General features: G+C 40.6%; 1 protein-coding gene across 1 annotated transcript in view; it reads right to left on the bottom strand.

The window, feature by feature from the left end:
• The window catches only part of EML6 (EMAP like 6), a gene marked incomplete at both ends in the record, with an annotated part of 303,253 nt that overhangs the window by 121,561 nt on the left and 159,543 nt on the right, over nucleotides 1–22,149 (bottom strand). The window contains 4 exons of the mRNA XM_082851443.1: nucleotides 190–402; nucleotides 2,545–2,801; nucleotides 4,519–4,656; nucleotides 7,244–7,445. Coding sequence (XP_082707569.1) covers nucleotides 190–402; nucleotides 2,545–2,801; nucleotides 4,519–4,656; nucleotides 7,244–7,445 — 810 coding nt within the window. The remainder of the gene's footprint in view (nucleotides 1–189; nucleotides 403–2,544; nucleotides 2,802–4,518; nucleotides 4,657–7,243; nucleotides 7,446–22,149) is intronic.

Genomic DNA, 22,149 nt, shown 5'->3' with positions numbered 1-22,149 from the left:
TTTGCAAAACCACATTTCAGAATGTCAAAAGCAGAAGATAGCAAACTTTCTATTGAAAAATGTTAGAGTAAATATAAAGATAAAATGAATAGTCTGCAGTAACAGACATCAAGAAAATAAGCCTTAATTATACTGTATGTATATTCTAGATCAAATATTCATTCAAAGAAACATTTCTTTTGGCCTTACCTTTCTTGAGACAAGGAAACTTAAATAATTTAACCAGTCCAAAATCATCTCCAGACACCAGTACTGAGTTGTTGTAATTTGCATCCACTGAGTTGATGTCAGTGACATCAGTGTATTTTGGCCAAATCCCACTCACTTCTGGGCCGTTCACACATGTCCAGGAGGCCCAGGGAATCCCTTTGATTTCTTCTTTACTTGTTAAAGCCTTCCCAGCTGAAAATAATCAATAAATTTTAATATGATGTTACATTTAAATAAAATCATATCCTAATTTACTTTATTCATTTTTCTCATATAGGTCTAAAGCCTTTGTTTTAAAATGTTTATAAACCAAGGAAACTATAAATTCTAATCTCTTTCCCCAAATGGTGATTTTTTTTTTCTAGCAGGGTTTAAAGGAAGCACATGCTCAAAACTCCGATAGGAGAAAAAAAATGATCATGGTACTAAATCTAATGTCTTAAACTACTGATATTTACTTGACCTTAATTATTTAGATACAGATGATATTATGCTTTGTGTTATTGATGAAATGGCTATTATTAAATTATATATTATCATATTTAGTTACTAACATTTTGCCAGGTTTTTAAAGAGTTTATTCTGAACTCCTACTTTTCATAATTCAAGGAACCACAGAACTGATTTTTTAGAAGTCAGCCTCAATTAATTACTGGAAAAAATGGATTTTCTATTTAAATTTTAAAGTGCTAGACAATGAAAATCCACCAAATTTTGATGAAATAAATGTAATTAGCTGGAGAAAATAGTCCTGACAATTGTTCTAGGTATGGTCTTATGTGTGGGGCACAATACCCAGTTTTCACCAGCAGCTGGTAAGGGACGTCCCCAGGGAGCACAAAAAAGGAGGAAGCCCATGGACAAGGAAAAGCTTGGAAAAATGCTTAGTCATGCACAATTAAAAAATTCAAAATCAAGACAATTAAGTGTATTACCTCATACTTTCCCCCTCAAAAATAACAAATATTTTCAAATAAAGAACCTATGAGAATAGATGCTCTTGTACATTACTGGTGCACTGTCAAATTGGCAATTCTAGACTCTAACACAGCATTATATAAAAATCCATTATGAAGACCACAGAATCGGAGAGTTTATAGTCTGAACATAGTCTTGGATCCAGTGTTCCTGCTTTAAAGAATATAGTCCAAGGAAGTAATTCACAAGAGAAAAATCCCACCTCTACAAAGATATTTGGATCTGCACTGTGTGTACCAGCAAAGATAACACTGGTATCTTTGGTATCACTGAGTAGGGTGTTACTTTGTTTCTGCAAACGACAAAAATGTGTTCCATATTTTTTCACATATGAAAATATATACGAAATACTGTCAAGCAGAGAAAGTAGACACAAAGAATATGTACCTAGTAAAGGTATACTGATGAATTGATAGGGCAGAGACTATTGAAAATGTTGAAGATATGTCACACCCTTGTTTTATGGTAAAATTGATTTTTCAATACAAAATTAAAATATAATTCTTTGCGGTCAAGATTCATGTTAAATATCAAATTTTTCCTTTTACATTATAAAAAATCATTAACCAAAGATTGTAATACAGAAATCTATCTTTTATTTATGACATTTTAACATCACAGATTAAATGTTACTAAATGAGTATTATATAAATAAGATGAATAAGATAAATCTCATATAGAAGTTATAGTGAGGGTTACAAATAAAATTTGTGGGTTTTTTTTATCCCAATGAGCACATTTCACCAAATAATCGTATAAGGGCTTCCAATTATGAAGGACACAAAAGAGACGAAAGCAATCATAGTAGTTGACTGTGATCCTCAAATCTTCAGTATTGTTTTTAGTATTTTCCTAGTATTTTTTCCTTTTGCTTATCTTTAGGCATTCTTTATATATTATAGGTGTACAGCTGACCCTCGAACAACTCGAGGGCTAGGGCCACCAACTCTCCATGCTGTCGAAAATCCATGTATAACTTAGAGTTGACCCTCTGCATCCATGGTTCCACAACCACAGATTCAACCAACCTCCTACCATGTAGTACTGTAGTATTTACAACTAAAAAAATCTGCACAGAAGTAGACTGGTGCAGTTCAAACTTGTATTGTTCATGTATATCCTTTGTCCATTATAACAATTCCAAGTATTTATGCCCATCATGGTCTCTTTTGCTGTGCAATAATTTTTTATTTTAATGTGTTCCAATTTATGAATCTGTTCTTTGAGAGTTTGTGGTTTGAGGGTCTTGTTTCAGAAAACATTCCTTGCCCTGAGGTCCTAAGAATATCCTCATAAATTTTCTGCCATGGTTCAGAGTTGCGCTTTGTACAAACATTCATTGCCCTTGTGACTTACATGGCATTTTGTAGAACAGCCGTTCTCCGGCACCGTCATTAGTTTGCAAGTATTTACTATCCAAAGACCAGTCGATGTGTGTGATGAAACTGAGAGACTTGTTGCATTCTCCTATTTTCTTATACCGCTGGGCGACAGCGTAGATATCTACTGGGCCATCATTGGATCCCACTGCCAGATAAGAACCATCTGGAGAAAATTTCATTTCGTGAATGACTTCTTTTCGATCTTTGATATGAACCACTTCTGTCATATCTCTATAAGAATAGAAAAGCAAAGCGATAAGCAGCAAATCTAGAGATAGGAACCCCAAGTCATGTCTTAAAATCTGTGTGCCACAGAAAAAAATTACTTTGAAAGGGAGAGAAAAACTACAGGAATTACAGAATTAACTTTTATGGAAAGATATAAAATATTATTTAGTTCATGGCCAATGTAGGAGAAATTAAACATTTTAAATAATATTTTGGGCTCCCAAAGTAAAAAACAAAACAATTTTAATGAAATGCATTTTTGCTTTCATGTTCAATTATATGTATTCTTTTTCTCTAAAACTTTTTATTAAAATTTGGGGTTTGTAAAATTGTTTTAAAAATATGTCACAGAGAAGGGTAAAATATATCAAGGTTAACATAAAAATAAACTATCTTTCTAATACTTTAAGAACAAGAAACCAGTGACTGTTAAGCTTGATGCTTATTGTAAAAAGAGCAAGTCCAAACAGCAGAAGAGCAAAACTACTTTTTTAATGTTGAATTTTTATGTAATTATTTAACTTTCACTATGAAAGGTCAATAATGCCTACATTGAATCACTGGAATATTCCATATCCTTTCTGATAAGTTTCTGGTAAGAATTTCTACTCTTATTTGAAAGCTCACTGAGGCTTTTCCCCCATAGCTATAAGACAAGATTATGACTAGCAGGTCCCCTGAACTAGTAATGATGCCTTCATCAACTCTAAAATGAACTGAATGCATAAATAATGCCAAATATTTGCTTCCACATAATAATTTCTCATACCTGCTGCATCATTTACTAATAGCATTATAGTTTACCATATGCCATAAAATAGGTGTGGGAGGATTGTTTTTTAGCTTGGGAAATCCATCAAAAAGAAAATTTGGTAATTAGCTATCTTTTCACACATCGCTAAGCAAAGAAAGAAAATGTTGCCCACCCATTTGGTAATAAGTGGTGTGGCTGGTGATGAGAATTTAGTGTAATAAACCATGCCAAGAGCTATGTAGAACTTGCTGTGTGTGAGAGATGCAGTATCTAACCTACAGCTACATTTACTTTCTGTAATCACAAAATGTGTAATCCAAAAGAATAACCAATGTTTTCAAATAATTACAAGGGTGGGTCATAATTTTTTTCCAGTAGAAATAATATAGGAGGTTGATAAATACGAAATGTTCCATTTTATTGGTGATTATAGGTAGAAAAATCTTGACTTAAGTTTACCTCTAAAAATTTAGTGCTGTTGGGAGGCTGCTTTCGTCTTTCTTCCTCTTTTCTTGGCTTATTACAAGCCCATAATCTCTTATCTAAAACCCCTGGGACCAGACAAGCTTGGGAGTTTATCATTCATTGGATTTTAGAAAGGTTTGCATACAATCTATTACATAACATCCCCAGTAGGAGTTAAGACAGCAACCCCTTTTGAACACATTAATATTTTTGCAGCAAATCAGATGATACATGACTATCCCTACTAAGAGATTAACAGACTGTAAACAATCGTACATCCAGTTCACTGGGTCAGGCAGTGCTGCCAAACAAGTTACCAAAGAACTTCGGACGCTCAGAGTGTTCGGACTTTGTAACTATAGACAGGCAGTTGTGAATCTACAGTGCTCCTATTCAAAACAGTAAATGCATTTTTCCTAAGGTCCTGGCATACATTCTGACCAGGAGAATTAATTTTAACAAAAGAATATCTCTAATGTCATTTTCAGTATCAGTACATGCCTGACTCGGAGAACAATGAAAGATCCGTCCTTCATGCCCAGGGCCAACTGAGATCCATCGGGGCTGAAAGCAACGCTTCGAACCGCTTCCTCCATGTTACAGCGGGCGATCAAGGCATGGTCTGCCAGGCTCCACAGCCTAAGCACAGTTCAAAGTCAAAGACGAAACAAAACAACTTCTCATAGTCATCAGCCAGCCCAAGGCCGAAGGCCTGTTCACCACTGCGATAATAACAAGAAAGACTGCAGTAACCTCACACCAGTGTCCTTCCTCTTGGCATGTCTGGGAATCTGGGAAAGTGTTTAGTCTATCTTTATGTGATTCTCACCATTTGAAATACCCAGCAAGAAATATAAAATAAGATAACATTTCCAAAGATTTTGAGATGCATAAAATAAGGTAATTTTAAACACTACTTCACACAAAATTATACTTTGGAGATTAAAAATTGTTCTGGATTTATACCAATGGCTGTTAATAACACTTATAGGATAAGAAGTACTACTAGATGCTGTTATTGCTTTTTTTTAAAAAAAAATACGAGTTCCATTCTAGTAACTGTGGTATGTAAGCACATACAGACCGAAATACACATTACATTTGCTGGCCTCCTGAGCAAGAAGTATTTTAGATGGAGAAGAACGAATGATACCCCTGCCCAGGATGGTTCCAAAGTTGGCTGTACACAGTCATATGCTGTCACTCCTCACGAGCAACCTGGGCGCCCCACTGCTGATGGATCCCCTCTTGGTTGGGGCCGGGGCGGCGGGGGATACTTCGCCGTGCCCCTGGCTGATGAGCACAGCTACTGCTGGAGAAACAGAGGTCAAGTGCAAGTGCCACTCACAGAATTTTCAGCAGCTCCTTGGAACACCGAATCCAGGCACCTCAAACTGAGAGAACACGAACTAAACATCTGAAGACCCAAATAAGGGTTTCCATGTGAGACGCAATTGCGGCATCTGACCTCTCTCTGTTACTACTCTGAAGACAGTCTTCTCTTAACGTGCAAACAACAGTATCTGCGAGGGGGTCTGAGAATCTAAGTCCTGTCATAAAGAACCACGAATAAGTCAAATGCGGTGCAATTTCTCTAAATGCATTCCGCCCTCAGGAGGGATGGTGGCATGCGCCTTGCAATGCAGGGCTGCGCCATGAATAGTTTATCCCTTAGGCAGCCTGCACTGTTCAGCCTAAAGCTTATGGTATGCTTTCAATACCTTGTCCATTATTCATAATCTCACGCTGCTTTTAGCCTTGTACTATTTTAAGCAATGTAAGCTTTGCTTGACTAGCATGAAGAAACCATCACTCCTCAGCAAACTGCACTAATCTTATAAAGCCGCTAAGCTAATCTTTATCAAGAAATTATGACTTATACCCTTCCTACATTTCAATACTCAGTGTAAAAATGCCATTTAAAACTTTAGCCAAATTAATGGTTAAGGAAAGTAATACAAATTCTGGCAGTAAGGGCTCTTTGCAATACTAAGACTCAACACAGTTGTTAAAATATAAAAGCCAAAAACTTCCTTGAAGTTCCTTCTATCTGGATGGGTATGAATCGAGTTTCTTGGGTGTCTGAATAACTTGGCATTGGTGTGGCTCAGAGTAATGGAAGGAAAAGGAAGAGAGGAGGAGGAAGTGAGTGTAGAGAAGTAAAAGCCAAATAAACATTTATGTCACATGAAGAGAAAATTGTAATCGTTTTCACTGATTTTTAGATTGATGAGGCTTTAGTGCTCAGTAGAAACTCAAAAATGGTTTTATCTTTGGATTTATGCTTTTCTAATGAGTATACCCATTGCAACTGGATTCAATTCACAAACATACAGAATAAGGGCGGGGGGGGGGGAGCAGTGACCTTTAGTCTAGTATACAGTGCTCCACTTTAGCTATTCAAACCCAGAAGCAGTAATCCATCAACTGAATATCAATCAGTCTCTTCCTCTCCCTGTCACGGACTCTCTTTCTGGCCTGCTTGTTGCTGAGCACACTTAAAGCTCAGTAGTACGGAAGTACTGGAATCAGTGGAATAGTCTTCATCTCATACTTTCAAATCAGTCTTTCAACAGTCTCATGAACAGTGGAAGCATAATCACTTTGCTCATGTTACTACTGTCGTGTTCTCAAATAACAGGGGATCCATAGTGAGAACACTTGAGGCCCTAAAAAAATGGGCATATTTTCTTAGGAACCCGCACTTTCCTTTGATCTGAAGACATTGTAAATTCTCACAGGGAATTTTGAGCAAAGAAAGAATTAATGACTCACGTGCTAAAGACGACTTTGAAAATCAGAATTTCAGTTCTCTTGGTGATGTTTAGTCTGTGACTAAACTGATGAGTGACTCAGCTGTGAAATTGCCAGGCTGCCTCCAGCAGGACCGAAGGTACAGGAAGAAACATGATCTTATCACAGATGAGTGCACTCAGCTTACATCTTCAGCTGGAAGAGACCTGGAGGCCAATCTAACCAGCAGCAGTGAATTTTCACTTCTAAGAACATATTCTTGACTTAAGATGGAGCCAAAGAAAGATAGCAACAAGAAAAGGTCAAGAAGCCAACTGTTGTTAAGCAAAATGGCTTAACATTCTGTTTGGAAATTGTGAGGTTCTGCACTGTGGGTTATCCTTCTCTGAAAGTAATAAACAAATTTGGGCAAACTGAATCTGTTATCCCAGGGAGGTGAGTGAGGTTACAGCCACCACTTCTAGGGCCTCACCTGACAGAGCGGTCATCGCTGCCTGTCACAGCCAGCGGCTTCTTGGGGTGCAGGGCCAGAGCCCAGAGCTCCCCCTCACAGTGGCCCTGCAGGATCAGCATTGGCTTGTCCCGTTCTCGCACGATCACTTCAAATATCTCGCTGTCCTGGGTCCCTGCTAGAAGGCGGTCTGCTTTCCAGCACACACTCCGGATAGAGAGGCCTGACGAAAATAAATGAATAAAATAAACGCATATCTCCACACCATTCACAAATAAAACACCTAAAGTTAATACCCTGTCACCGGGATAGCACCTAAGGCAATATATCTGAACAGTGCCTGGGGGTGAAGAATCAACTCCACACACCACCCTGTGTTATTGACCACTGCCTTCTGTGTGTTAGTTGTTCCCCCAACCCCTTGTGACTTATTTTGTAAAGGAGTGATTGCTCTTTCCTGTCTGACTTAGGCTAACTGTGTTTCTACAGCAGGGTCTATATTAAATACAACACCTTAAAGTGAATATAAGAACAGGAATTGGTCTTTATGAAAACCTAACCCTCTATGAAACAATTTCCTCCTGATTTGCTATGGAAAAGTTAATAATCACTTCAATCTTTAGGATGCTAACATTGTAATAAAATTATACGTGGGTGATACTACAGGACGGTTGATTATCATATTAGGCAAGTTCAGTATGTATTTGATCAGAACCTAGACTCATTCTGCTGGATAAATAGATGCATCCGTGTCCCAGAAATATGCAAATGAAACTCTAATTTCAGTCTCAGAATACCATCAAACATCTGAAGATGTTTTTCCTCACTGACTTAACGATTTATGGAATCTTCTCTAAGAGCACAGTACTCCCTTTTAAACCCAACCTTCCTCCGTATTATTCCATCCTCTTCAGGCAGATCCCCACTTGCCTGCCTGCGTGTTGATCTGGGCTTCTCTCAGTCTGTTCTATTCCTCACCGGCTACATTATTTACGTACATAGTGAATTTTCTCACGTCTGAATTAGAAATGCAGAAGCAATCCCACTTTCATAACTTTAAACTACTTAAGGATGTGATAAGCTTTGAGATCTGAGTTGTCTCCCCGTCTGGCTTTGTGTCTTTTGTGTAGAAAATGCCAGAAATCAGAACACCTGGACTTCAGTCCTGCTCTACACCTGATTGGCCAGACATACCAGGGAGAGTCCCCTTTTCTCTGGGGACCAGTTTTTCTCCCCTTAAATGCAGATTGTAATTATGGAGACCATGTAATTTATCATCCAAATCAGGACCCCTCTGCAAGTAAAAGTAAGCTCTAGAAATCATTAAATTTACATAAGTTTGTAAAATATTTATTAACCAAGAAAGCAGCTTTACTATATTGAAAAACCTATTAAATAATTCTATCAAAAATATTTTCAAATCTAAAATTATAATGACACTTTATCACAGAATGAAAGGTCTAGGACAGAGGGACGAATAGGCAGACACACAGAAGATTTTTAGGGCCATGAAACTCCGTAGGACCTATAATGGTAGGTATATGTTATTATACATGCGTCAAAACTCACAGAATATACAACACCAACAGTGAACCCTAATGTGAGCTATAGGCTTTCGGTGATGATATGTCAATGCAGGTTCATCCACTGTAACCAATGTACCATTCTGGTGGGCAATGTTGATAGGGAGGCTGTGTGTGTATGAGGACAGAGGTAAATGAGAAATCTCTGTACCTTCCATTCAATTTTGCTGTGAACCTAAAACTGCTCTAAAAAAAATAAAGTCTGTTAAAAAAAATCCAGGACAAATGATGGGACAATATAAGGTTTAATTGGGGGTATCTGGACACCTAACTGAAATCCTCATTTATTTTTAATACTTATTTTTGGCTGTGTTGGGTCTTCGCTGCTGTGTGCGGCCTTTCTCTAGTTGCGGTGAGCAGGGGCTACTCTTCACTGCAGTGCACGGGCTTCTCATTGCAGTGGCTTCTCTTGTTGTGGAGCATGGGCTCTAGGCACACGGGCTTCAGTAGTTGTGGCACACAGGCTTAGTAATTGTGGCTCACGGGCTCCAGAGCACAGGCTCAGCAGTTGTGGTGCACGGGCTTAGCTGCTCTGTGACATGTGCGATCTTCCTGGACCAGGGCTCAAACCCGTGTCTCCTGCATTGGCAGGTGGATTCTTAACCACTGCGCCACCAGGGAAGTTCCTGAAATCCTCATCTCAACTCACTGTGGTCTTGAAAGTATCCAATGAGATAATGAATTTGTTTACAAAAAGTATTTTTTTTTAAGGTACAAGGCTATTATTACATGAGATAACTCTCTTTACTTCCTGCTCTGAATTCATTGTTATGTGTCTTGAAATGGAAGGAGACAGCACACAGGCAGATTTATTATTCCTGCTGTGAGTAGTAAGTAGGGATACCTTGGCAACGGCTAGTTCAGGGTCACTCAAAATCCTCCACTGCAAACATCACGACGGGCTTTCAAGATTGAAAAGGACAGATGTGTGGGGAAAGCAGTCGGGATAAGATGGTAGGCTGACAGGGCAGGAAGCTCAGCTAAGGAGGAAACAATCCTTTTGCTACTGTCCCTTTCTCATCCTTATCTTTTTCCATGCCTTATTATTAACATGTTCTTATTTTCTCTAGGAAGGGGGTGAATTTGTTGTCTCCCCAGCAGGCTTTGCATCATCTACAATTTTATTACAGGAAAGGTATAATACTTTTTTCTTCAGAAATAGGAAGTAAATAGGGATATTAATTATATTCCAAAATTGGCAAAAAAATTTAAAGAATTTACTAGTTTATTATATTCATTGTCCATTTCCTCTCACTAATGTCTGTGAAAACAAGAGTTTTCTCAGTTTTATACACTGCTGTATCCTCAGTACCTAGCACAGTGGCTGGCATGTGGTAGATGCTCAATAAGAATTGATGAATGAATAAAATAAAACATTCAAATCACAAACATTTCTCAAGTCTTGGAGATACCAAGAAATAAAAGACAACATCTCCACCCTCAACGAGACCCTTCAAAGAAGGAGGGATATATTCATTTATTTATACAAAAAATTTTTATTGAGCACCTATTACATGCCCAAGACTGGAGCCTGAACAGTAAACAAGCCAGGCTCATGCCCTCATGGATTTTGCACTCTAAGGAGAAGCCAGACATTTGTAAGCAGAGATATATATATTCATTTTATGAATATACAATAGGGAAAGGACAGTTTCTTCCATAAATGGTGTTGGGAAAACTAGACAGCCACATGCAAAAGAAACATATAAAATAAACTCAAAATGGATTAAAGACTTGAATATAAGACCTGAAAACATAAAACTCCTAGATGAAAACATAGGTGGTAAGCTCTTTGACATCAGTCTTGGCTATAATTTTTTGGCTCTGACATCAAAAGCAAAAACAACAAAAGCAAAAGTAAACAAGTGAGACTACATCAAACTAGAAAGCTTCTGCACAGCAAAGGAAACCATCAACAAAATGGTAAGGCAACCTACCAAATGGGAGAAGATATTTGCAAATCATACATCTGATAAGCGGTTAATAGCCAAAATATATAGAGAACTCATACAACTCAATAGCAAAAACCCCCAAACAATCTGATTGAAAAAGGGGCAGAGGATCTGAATAGACACTTTCCCAAAGAAGACATACAGATAGTCAACAGATACACGAAATGATGCTCCACATCCCTAATCATCAGAGAACTGCAAATCAAAACCACAATGAGGGAATTCCTTGGCGGCCCAGTGGTTAGGACTCCATGCTTCCACTGCAGGGGGCAGGGGTCTGATCCCTGGTCAGGGGACTAAGACCCTGCAAGCTGCAGGGTGCAGCCGAAAACACAAAAACAAAAACCATGATGAGATGTTATCTCATACTTATTACAATGGCTGTTATTTTTTCAAAAAGACAAGAAATAACAAGTGTTGGCAAGAATGTGGGGCAAAGGGAACACTTGGGCACTGTGGGAATGTAAATTGGTATAGCCACTATGGGTAACACCATGGAGGTTCCTCAAAAATTAGAAATAGAACTACTGTATGATCCAACACTGCTGCTTCTGAAGCAAACAAAAACACTAACTCTAAAAGGTATCTGCACCCCCATGTTCACTGCAACATTACTCACAATAGCCATGACATGCAAACAACCTAAGCGTCCATCAATGGATAAAGAAAATGTGATATATACATATACAATAGAATATCATTCAGCTACAAAAAAAGGAATTATTGCTATTTGGGACAACATGGGTGACTTTTGAGGGCATACTGCTAAGCAAAGTAAGTCAGAGAAAGACAAATATTGTATGATCTCACTTTTATGTGGAATCTAAATATAAAAGTAAAAACAAACCCAAAAAACTCACAGATACAGAGAACAGATTGGTGATTGCCAGACGTAGGGGTGGGCAGTAGGCAAAATGGGTGAAGGTAGTCAGAGGCACAAACTTCCAGTTACAAAATAAACAGGTCCTGGGGTGTAATGGACAGCATGATGAACATGTACAATGTACATTTAGTAATATCGTAATGTATATTTGAGAGTAGCTAATGTATCTTGAAAGTGGATTTTAAAAGTTTTCATCACAAGAAAAAAAATGTGTAACTATGTGTGGTGATGGACATTAACTAGGCTTATTGTGGTCATCACTTTGAGACAAATATATACATTATGTATAGACAACACATATATAATACATACATATTATAATATATGTAATATAATATATATTATATATACACATATTGTATATAATCATTATGTTGTATACCTGAAACTGTTATATGTCAATTATATCAGTCAAAATGATATATACATACATATATCCAGCTATATATATATACACATCTTATATATCTTAGCAATGTTACATATTTTAACTGTTATCAAAATACTCAAAGCACAATCCTTTTATAATTCCATTGACTGTCCTAAAGACTCACCCTTTCCAAGCAGGCCTGGCACCCAAGGCACTACTACAAGCATGAACAGGCCAGTTCTTCCCGTTTTCCTCCAACAGTGTATTCCTCCATCCCCTAAGACTAAATGGCTTGAAAACAGAATTTCTCCCAAAGGACCAGCACTGTATTTGATCCAGCGTACAAACATTTTTCTCCCCACCACCCCCACTATTTTTTAACTTCTTGTTTGGGGAACAAATTCAGAAAGGTCAAGAATATTATAACAACAACCCATCACATGGAATCAATGTGTTAACATTTTAAAAATATTTGCTTTGTCTTTAAGAGGTTTAGAACAAAAAAGAACCTTCCACCTCAGCCTAGACTGATGAGGCAGTCCAGCTACACAGCACCCAACTGTGTTTTCAGACTGTGTCCAGGGAGTTCTTGGATTCCTAAAAGAGCCGCAGGGGCCTGGCAAGGAGAGCGCAGGGAAATGAGGGGCGAGAGGCAGAGTCTGAGGATCCAACCCCTTCTTTTCCCTCAACAACTCACAGTGTTTTCTAGCGGATTTCATTTGAAAAAAGCGTTCCACTGAACTAACCAACAAAAGGGAGAAGATTTACATGTAGCAAAGGCAATGAACTTAAACTGATAATGGATTATTTCTGACTAAGTAGGGGCAGGGGAAGAAGGAGAGAGAGAGAAGCAGGGGAGGAGTCGTTTCATTTTCATTGTTTGCAACATAAACCTAATGAGCTGTGAACATTTTCTCTGGAGACCAGCTCAGGATCTCCATAAACACTCAGTTCTTCAAAGAGATAAATTGGATTTTGTCACATCAGACAAGTCGACCCCAGGGCTCTACCTACAGAGACAGACAGGATGCTAGGCCACTCTCACTTCCCAGAGAACCATTTAAAATAGGAATGACTTGTAAATTTTGGAGATTAATCCTTTGTCAGTTGCTTCATTTGCAAATATTTTCTCCCATTCTGAGGGTTGTCTTTTGGTCTTGTTTATGGTTTCCTTTGCTGTGCAAAAGCTTTTAAATTTCATTAGGTCCCGTTTGTTTATTTTTGTTTTTATTTCCATTTCTCTAGGAGGTGGGTCAAAAAGGATCTTGCTGTGATTTATGTCATAGAGTGTTCTGCCTATGTTTTCCTCTAAGAGTTTTATAGTGTCTGGCCTTACATTCAGGTCTTTAATCCATTTTAATTTTGTGTATGGTGTTAGGGAGTGTTCTAATTTCATTCTTTTACATGTAGCCATCCAGTTGTCCCAGCATGACTTACTGAAGAGGCTGTCTTTTCTCCATTGCATATTCTTGCCTCCTTTATCAAAGATAAGGTGACCATATGTATGTGGGTTTATCTTTGGCCTTTCTATTCTGTTCCATTGATCTATATTTCTGTTTTTGTGCCAGTATCATACTGTCTTCATTACTGTAGCTTTGTAGTATAGTCTGAAGTCAGGAAGCCTGATTCCTCCAGCTCCATTTTTCGTTCGCAAGATTGCTTTGGCTATTTGGGGTCTTTTGTGTTTCCATACAAATTGAGAAATTTTTTGTTCTAGTTCTGTGAAAAATGCCATTGGTAGTTTGATAGGGATTGCATTGAACTACCATACGACCCAGCAATCCCACTACAGGGCATATACCCTGAGAAAACCATAATTCAAAAAGAGTCATGCACCAAAATGTTCATTAGAGCTCTCTTTACAATAGCCAGGAGATGGAAGCAACCTAAGTGTCCATCATCAGATGAATGGATAAAGAAGATGTGGCACATATATACAATGGAATATTACTCAGCCATAAAAAGAAATGAAATTGAGTTATTTGTAGTGAGGTGGATGGACATAAAGTCTGTCATACAGAGTGAAGTAAGTCAGAAAGAGAAAAACAAATACCATATGCTAACACATATATACGGAATCTAAGGGAAAAAAAGGTCATGTAGAACCTAGGGGTAAGATGGGAATAAAGACACAGACCTACTAGAGAATGGACTTGAGGATATGGGGGGGGAGGGGTAAGCTGTGATGGAGTGGGAGAGTGGCATGGACATATATACACTACTGGGCGTGAGGTGGATAGCTGGTGGGAGGCAGCCGCATGGCGTGGGGAGATCAGCTCAGTGGTTTGTCACCGCCTGGGGGCGGTGGGATAGGGAGAGTGGGAGGGAGGGAGACCTAGGAGGGAGAAGATATGGTAACGTATGTATATGTGTGGCTGATTCAGTTTGTTATAAAGCAGAAACTAACATACCATTGTGAAGCCATTATACTCCAATAAAGATGTTAAAAATAAATAAATAAGAATTAAACAACAACAAAATAAAAATAAATTTAAAAAAAGGAATGACTTCCTAAGGACACCTCAGTGGGTAGAGAGCTGTATTCAAGTTTCCTAATAACGTCCCGTTTAGGAACGTTATTGGTCACCTCGGGCTGGCCGAGGTGACCATTGCTTTGGGAAGTATTAAGTTGGCTTTGTTTCTTTACCTTCTGCTCTGGGAGTCAGACAAATATAAGGTATTATCTGGACTACGGTTAGAAATCCACCAGGAGTGAAAAGAGAGCCATGGAAAACCATCCTAATTATTTTAAACTACAGAAATTCTCCTTTCTTCTTAAAAAGTGCAGTTTTAGAGACTCTTGACAGAATGAACTGAAAGCATTTTGCTAAATTGGTGAGGGGTGCACATTTTGGACACAGGGGCCTTCTCGGCCGCTCGTTCTACGATGAGAAATGTGGGGTTCTGGCCTGTGCTTGGTCCAGACAGCCAGCAGATGGCAGTAGAGAGCAACCACCCACCTCAACATAAAAATCCTAGAGGCTAAGATCAAATTCTCACCAGCCCTTTGCCCAGATTTTATATTCAGACCAGGGAGTGGGAAACAGTATCCTTTCAATCCCCTCTGTGACAGTTCTGAAACCTGGGCATGGGAGATCTAGTCCATGAGTATCATGAGTATCAACACAGACCTAAAGGACATTGCTTATTTTCCACTAGGTCATTGAATGGTTAAGTACATGGACTGGATTTATAGCCCAGCTCTGTGACATGGCAAGCATTTAACCTTTCAAAGCTTCAGTCGCCCTACCTGTAAATTGCAGAGAATATCAGCACTCACACATCACAGCCCTGTTACGAGGATTCAATGCAATCGTATATTTAAACACTTGACCCAGTGTCTGGTACTTAGGGAACTAATCAATAAATATCAGTTGTTATTATTTTTACCCAGCAGGTTTTTATTGAGTTCACATCTCAATGGAGAACAACCTGCTGTGCGTGTGGTCAGATTCCGTCCCCAGGCAGGGTCAGCACCACGAGCTATGAAGTTGCTGCTTTTGCCTTTCCTTGAGTCTCTTAGTTACATCCTTGGGTTACAACTTATTTGTCGTGTTGTTTGTTACCATTTTTTAAAATAGATCTTTATTGGAGTATAATTGCTTTACAATAGTGTGTTAGTTTCTGTTGTACACCAAAGTGAATCAGCCATATGCATACATATACCCTCCCTCTTGAGCCTCCCTCCCTCCCACCCTCCCCACCCCTCTAGGTCATTTTGACGTGCCAGCACTGCCGACTCTCAGAAGGAAAGGCTATATCTGACAAAGAGAACTCTTTGGGGAATAAAATGTTTTTCTTCCCTCAGTTGTTTGGCCTAAGAAGGGAAGACTGGCAGCTGGGAGGGGGTTGGTATTGATACTTATTAGTGTTCTTAAATCTGGTGCACCGAGGCCTGATATATGGTAAAGGGCCAAGAGCAGTTGCTCCAACACTTACTGTCCATCAGAAACTACATAGAAAGTGTTTTTAAAACAGGGATGCCCAGGGAATTCCCTGGCAGTCCAGTGGTTAGGACTCTGTGCTTTCACTGCTGAGGGGGCGGGTTTGATCCCTGGTCGGGGAACTAAGATCCCCACAAGCCTCGCGGCGTGGGCGAAAACAAAACAAAACAAAACAAAACATGGATGCCTGGACCCTACTCAGAAGTTCCTCTCAATTGCTCTGGAGTGGAGCTGGGCGTAGTTATTTTTAGCTCACCAGGGCTGAGAACCACTTGTTGAGAACCAACCACTATCAAGCTGTTCCCAAACTAGTGTGCGTTCTCAGACTTTAGTCAGACTGCTGAAAATTCAGATTTCCAGGCTGATTCTAATGCAGTGGTTCTTCAACCAAACGTTGGAAAACTCCACTCTAGTAGATTAGAAAGCTGAAGTCCTGATGAGCAGATAGCCAAAAATAAGTGCAAATTTGAGAAATCCTTTTGGAGTCAAACAAGCAAGTTCTGTAAATGGGCAGGAACGGTTCTCCCAGACATTCCCAGCCCTGCACCCAGAGCTTTGCACATGTGCCCAGGAAGGCTCACAGCGACTCAGGAGGAGGCCCTCGGATAGCACCAGGCCATAGGTAGGGACAGGAAATATATAAATGAGGAAATTACAGCACAGACAGTTTACCTTATTTGCCCCAAGTCCCAGAGCGAGCAGGTGATGGAGATAAAATGAGGATTCAGGCAGTGCCAGTCTGGAGCAAACTCTCTTCCCCACAAAGGTATTTCCCTTCTCTGTGGATGCGCACCCAGGACATGGTACCAAAGATCAAACAAGAGAGAATGATGGCCTTCTCCTACCAACCTAACCTTATTAAAGGTGAAGTACTAAGGAGCGCCCCAGATAAAAGGTAATAAAAGGACAAGAGGGAGAGAGATTTCACTCAGAGGGAAGAGGGAGGGTTGGGAGGGGGTGTGGGAAAACTGCAGCCCCCCCCCCCAGCAGGAGGTGGCTGAGGTGCCTAGGGAGTCTGGAGGTGGGCCAGGGGCTCTGGCGGCCTAGGGTAATGTGGAAGGCAGAGTTCGGAACCTAAGGGGAACAAGAGGGAGGGAAGGCGGGCATCTCCCCAGGGATTCGTGAGCACCAATGACCAGGGAACAGGAGTGGCTTTATGATTCACAGAGCCCAGTACAAAATGGAAATGTGAGGTCCCCTTGTTTAAAACTGATTAAGAATTTCAAGATCAAGAGGGAAGAGATATGGGAACATATGTATATGTTTAACTGATTCACTTTGTTATAAAGCAGAAACTAACACACCATTGTAAAGCAATTATACCCCAATAAAGATGTTTAAAAAAAAAAAGAATTTCAAGATGATGACAGCAAGCACTAAACCAAGTGTAGGGCCCTCCTGCAAGTAGGCAGAGCTCATGCCCCGGGAGCCAGCCGTGCCTGGGGACCCCCAGAGCTGCTGCAGGAAATACGGGATCCTGCATGCAGAGCGCCTAGCACAAAGCACCACGAGCCTGCAGCATGAAGTGCCCATGGCCTGCTGCTCCTGTTTACAAGGGCTCTCTGCCTGAGAACTGCCAGCAGATACTCTCTACAAAATCCACTCCTCAGGATCCCAAATCCCATAGCCTCAGGAATACTGAAGGATCTACACAGCCTAACGGGACCCCGGAGGACAGAAACACACTGCCAAGCCCGCTGCCTTCACCCCAGGGAAGGAACACCCAGGCTGGTCTTTGTAGGAGGCCGGCTTGGTCAGAGTGTTTACAGGGGAATTACTACCAGAACAAACCAGACAGTCAGCCTCTGCTTCTCTGACACCACGTCCCACACCAAGCCTGAACAAACAACAGGCGACGCTCCTCGGGTGGCACACCTCACCATCCGCAGCTCCTGCACGTTCCTCTGCAGGGCTTCCACTTGCTCAGAACACCAGCGACGCAGGAGGCCATAAAGCACAAAGGTGAGCAGACAGGGAGAGAGGTGATGGATGCGATGGGAGTGGAGGTGAGCAGTGAAGCACTCAAGGGACCAGGAGAACCACAGAAGATACTTGCTTTGTTTCTACCACCAACAAGGCTGCTTTCAGATTTGAGAGTTGGTCCTTTGGACCTTCTATACCAGGGTTTCTCAGTTGCGGCACTGTGAACATTAGGGGCTGGCTAATTCTTAGTCGAGGTGTCTAACACTGCAATATGTCATTTTAGGATGTTTAGCAGCGTCCCTGGCCTCAGGAATGCCAGTAGCACCCTCCCAGTTGATAATCAAAAGTGTCTCCATACAATGCCAACTGTCTTCCAGAAGATAAAAACGCCCCTGTTTGAGAACCACTGGACAGAATGATCCTCAATGTACTCTGAGGGGGAAAAATGGTAATAAGAAGAATGGGTAGTGGGGAAAAGTCACCTGCGCTCCCACCTCTGATCCTGCCCCACTCTAGTCCACTCTCTGCTCTGGAGCAGGTGGAGCCCTGACCGTGACACTCACCCCCTTAAGCCTTTCTATGACCTCCTACTGCTGGTCCGTGGGGGCCAAGCTTGAACACAGAAATTATCTGTTCCTCCCTCTGAAGCCTTTCACCTGTCACCGTGCACTCCAGTCACACGATGCACTCTTCATCATTGGTCCGTTTCCAGGGCGCCTGCGTGTGCCAGGCACTGTTCTAAGGGCTTGCTTGGGAGGCATCAGTGAACAAAGAGGCTCCTGCCCTTGTAGAAACAGACAACAGCCATAAGCATCACAAACAGGTAAGTTATACTGTTTGTTACAAGGTGAAAAGAAGATCTGTGAAGAGAGGATCAAGAGCGCGGGACAGTGGAGGCAGAGTGGGTTGCAATTTTAAATAAGGTCATCAGGGCAGCTTCACTTGAGCAAAGGAGTGGGGTAGTAATCATGCAGATTCCTGGGGAGAGTGATGCAGGCAGAGGGAGCAGCCTGGGCAGAGGGCAGAGCAGAGGGCGGGAGGCCTGAGGGGGAAAGGACCTGGTAGGCCATCCTAAGGATGTGTACTCCTTTTCTTCGGAAGATGGGAATCATGGCAGGGTTTTGAGGAAATGTGACCTGGCTCATGTAAATTTCCAACAACTCCCTCCAGCTGCTATTCTGAGAATAACGGCTGAAGCAGGGACACAAGTTACAAAGCAACTGCAGTAGACCGCGCCCAAGATGGTGGTTCAGACCAGTGATGGGGCAGAGGAGATGGTGAGAAGGCTAAGAAGAGGCATCTTGTATCCTCGAGACTTCAGTCTCCTTCTCTTGCTCAACACTGAGGGAATGCTGCTTGACCTAATGCAAGATATCTCCAGATTCAGAGACTACGGTTCATTAGACATAGCAATGATTCAATAAACATGTGTTGGGAGTTAAACACACAAAAAACTCCAATAAAATGCATGAAGCGCACTTTTTAGAAGAGCCTATCTAGTTCCTAGGCATGTTTCTGACACTTAGTAGATGCTTAACAAATGCTCATTGAATGGATAAGTAAATGAATAATGCATCTTATACTGTGTGACTAATTACTGTACTCCTTTAGACATAATCATTTACAACCATTAGCTCAAAATATTTTATTACCATAGATGTAATTCATTTTGATTGCCTTGCTTTAAGAATTATTTTTGGCTTTTTTTGCTGCCACTGTAAGTCATTTAAGCTTCATTATTTTACCTAGGTCATAAATTTGTTTTAAAAATGATCAGACTCAAAATGCACTTTGGTTGAGTTTGGTGTGAGACTTGAGTTACAGCTCTAATCCTACAACGGTCCTGAGCTTCAGTCTATCCATCATAAGGTGACAGAGTTCCACGTGAGGACATCATGTGGAACTCTATGTCTCTCCCAGCTTGAAAATTCCAGAACTTGATATTCACTGGAAAATGTACTGGAGGTCCACCATCCCATATATCTGAAATTTTTGGTGGTAGGTGCATTTTGGAATTTTGAAAATTTTGGATTTGGAACTCATGTAATAGATCCAGTGGAGTCTGGGGCAGCACCTTGAAATCAAATATTTCTGCGGTGAAGGGTATGAATATTCACACATATGAAGACAATAAACAGCTTCATAATAAGTGTAAGTCATGTTTTGCTGCCAAATTAGTTATAAAAAATATTTTGGAAAAAGAAAAGTTGCACCCTTACCTAACACCATGTCCAAAAATTACCTCAAAAATGGATCAAAGACCTAAATATAAGAGCCCAAATCATAAAACACTTATAAGAAATCTTAAGAGATCTTCATGAAATTGTATTGTATTTGGCAATAACTTCTTGCTATGACACCAAAAGCACAGGTAACAACACAGAAAAATAGATATATTGGATTACATCAAAATTAAAAACTTTTATGCATCACAGGACATAATCAACAGAGAAGGCAACCTATGCAATGGGAGAAAATATTTACAAATCATATATCTGATAATGGGGTTAATATCTAAGATATATAAAGAATATTTACAGCTTGGCAACAAAATAACAAATAACCTGATTTAAAAATGGGCAAAGGGAGTCGAAAACAAGATGGCGGAGTAGAAGGACGTGCTCTCACTCTCTCTTGCGAGAACACCAGAATCACAACAAGCTGCTGGACAATCATCGAAAGGAAGACACTGGAACTCACCAAAAAAAATACCCCACATCCAAAGACAAAGGAGAAGCCACAATGAGACGGTAGGAGGGGCGCAATCACAGCAAAATCAAATCCCGTAACTGGTGGGTGGGTGACTCACAGACTGGTGAACACTTATACCACAGAAGTCCATCCATTAGAGTGAAGGTTCTGAGCCCCACGTCAGGCTTCCTAACCTGGGGGTCCGGCAACAGGAGGAGGAATTCCTAGAGAATCACATTTTGAAGGATAGTGGGATTTGACTGCAGGACTTTGACAGGACTGGGGGAAACAGAGACTCCACCCTTGGAGGGCACACACAAAGTAGTGTGCGCATTGGGACCCAGGAGAAGGAGTAGTGACCCCACAGGAGACTGAACCAGACCTACATGCTAGTGTTGGAGGGTCTCCTGCAGAGGCAGGGTGGTGCTCTGTTTCACTGTGGGGACAAGGACACTGGCAGCAGAAGTTCTGGGAAGTACTCGCTGGCGTGAGCCCTCCCAGAGTCTGTCATTAGCCACACCAAAGAGCCCAGGTAGGCTCCAGTGTTGGGGTGCCTCAGGTCAAACAACCAACAGGGAGGGAACCCAGCCCCATCCATCAACAGTCAAGTGGATTAAAGTTTTACTGAGCTCTGCATACCAGAGCAACAGTCAGCTCTACCTACCACCAGTCCCTCCCATCAGGAAATTGCACAAGCCTCTTAGATAGCCTCATGCACCAGAGGGCAGACAGCAGAAGCAAGAAGAACTACAATCCTGCAGCCTGTGGAACAAAAACCACATTCATAGAAAGATAGACAAGATGAAAAGGCAGAGGGCTATGTACCAGATGAATGAACAAGATAAAACCCAGAAAAACAACTAAATGAAGTGGAGATAGGCAACCATCCAGAAAAAGAATTCAGAATAATGATAGTGAAGATGATCCAGGACCTCGGAAAAAGAATGGAGGCAAAGATCAAGAAGATGCAAGAAATGTTTAACAAAGGCCTAGAAGAATTAAAGAACAAACAGACAGATATAAACAATACAATAACTGAAATGAAAAATACACTAGAAGGAATCAATAGCAGAATAACTGAGGTAGAAGAATGGATAAGTGACCTGGAAGACAGAATGGTAGAATTCACTGCTGCAGAATAGATTAAAGAAAAAGGAGTGAAAAGAAATGAAGACAGCCTAAGAGACCTCAGGAACAACATTAAACACAACAACATTCACATTATAGGGGTCTCAGAATGAGAAGAGAGAGAGAAAGGACCAGAGAAAATATTTGAAGAGATTATAGTTGAAAACTTCCCTAACATGGGAAAAGAAATAGCCACCCAAGTCCAGGAAACCCAGCCAGTCCCGTACAGGATAAACCCAAGGAGAAACACGCCGAAACACATAGTAATCAAATTGGCAAAAATTAAAGACAAAGAAAAATTATTGAAAGCAGCAAGGGAAAAACGACAAATAACATACAAGGGAACTCCCATAAGGTTAACAGTTGATTTCTCAGCAGAAACTCTACAAGCCAGAAGGGAGTGGCATGATATACTTAAAGTGATGAAAGGGAAGAACCTACAACCAAGATTAC

This window comes from Leucopleurus acutus (assembly GCF_964270905.1).
Source record: "Leucopleurus acutus genome assembly, chromosome: 12".
Taxonomy (NCBI): domain Eukaryota; kingdom Metazoa; phylum Chordata; class Mammalia; order Artiodactyla; family Delphinidae; genus Leucopleurus; species Leucopleurus acutus.
The sequence above is the reverse complement of the archived record's forward strand: the minus strand, read 5'-3'. Positions and strand labels throughout refer to the sequence as shown.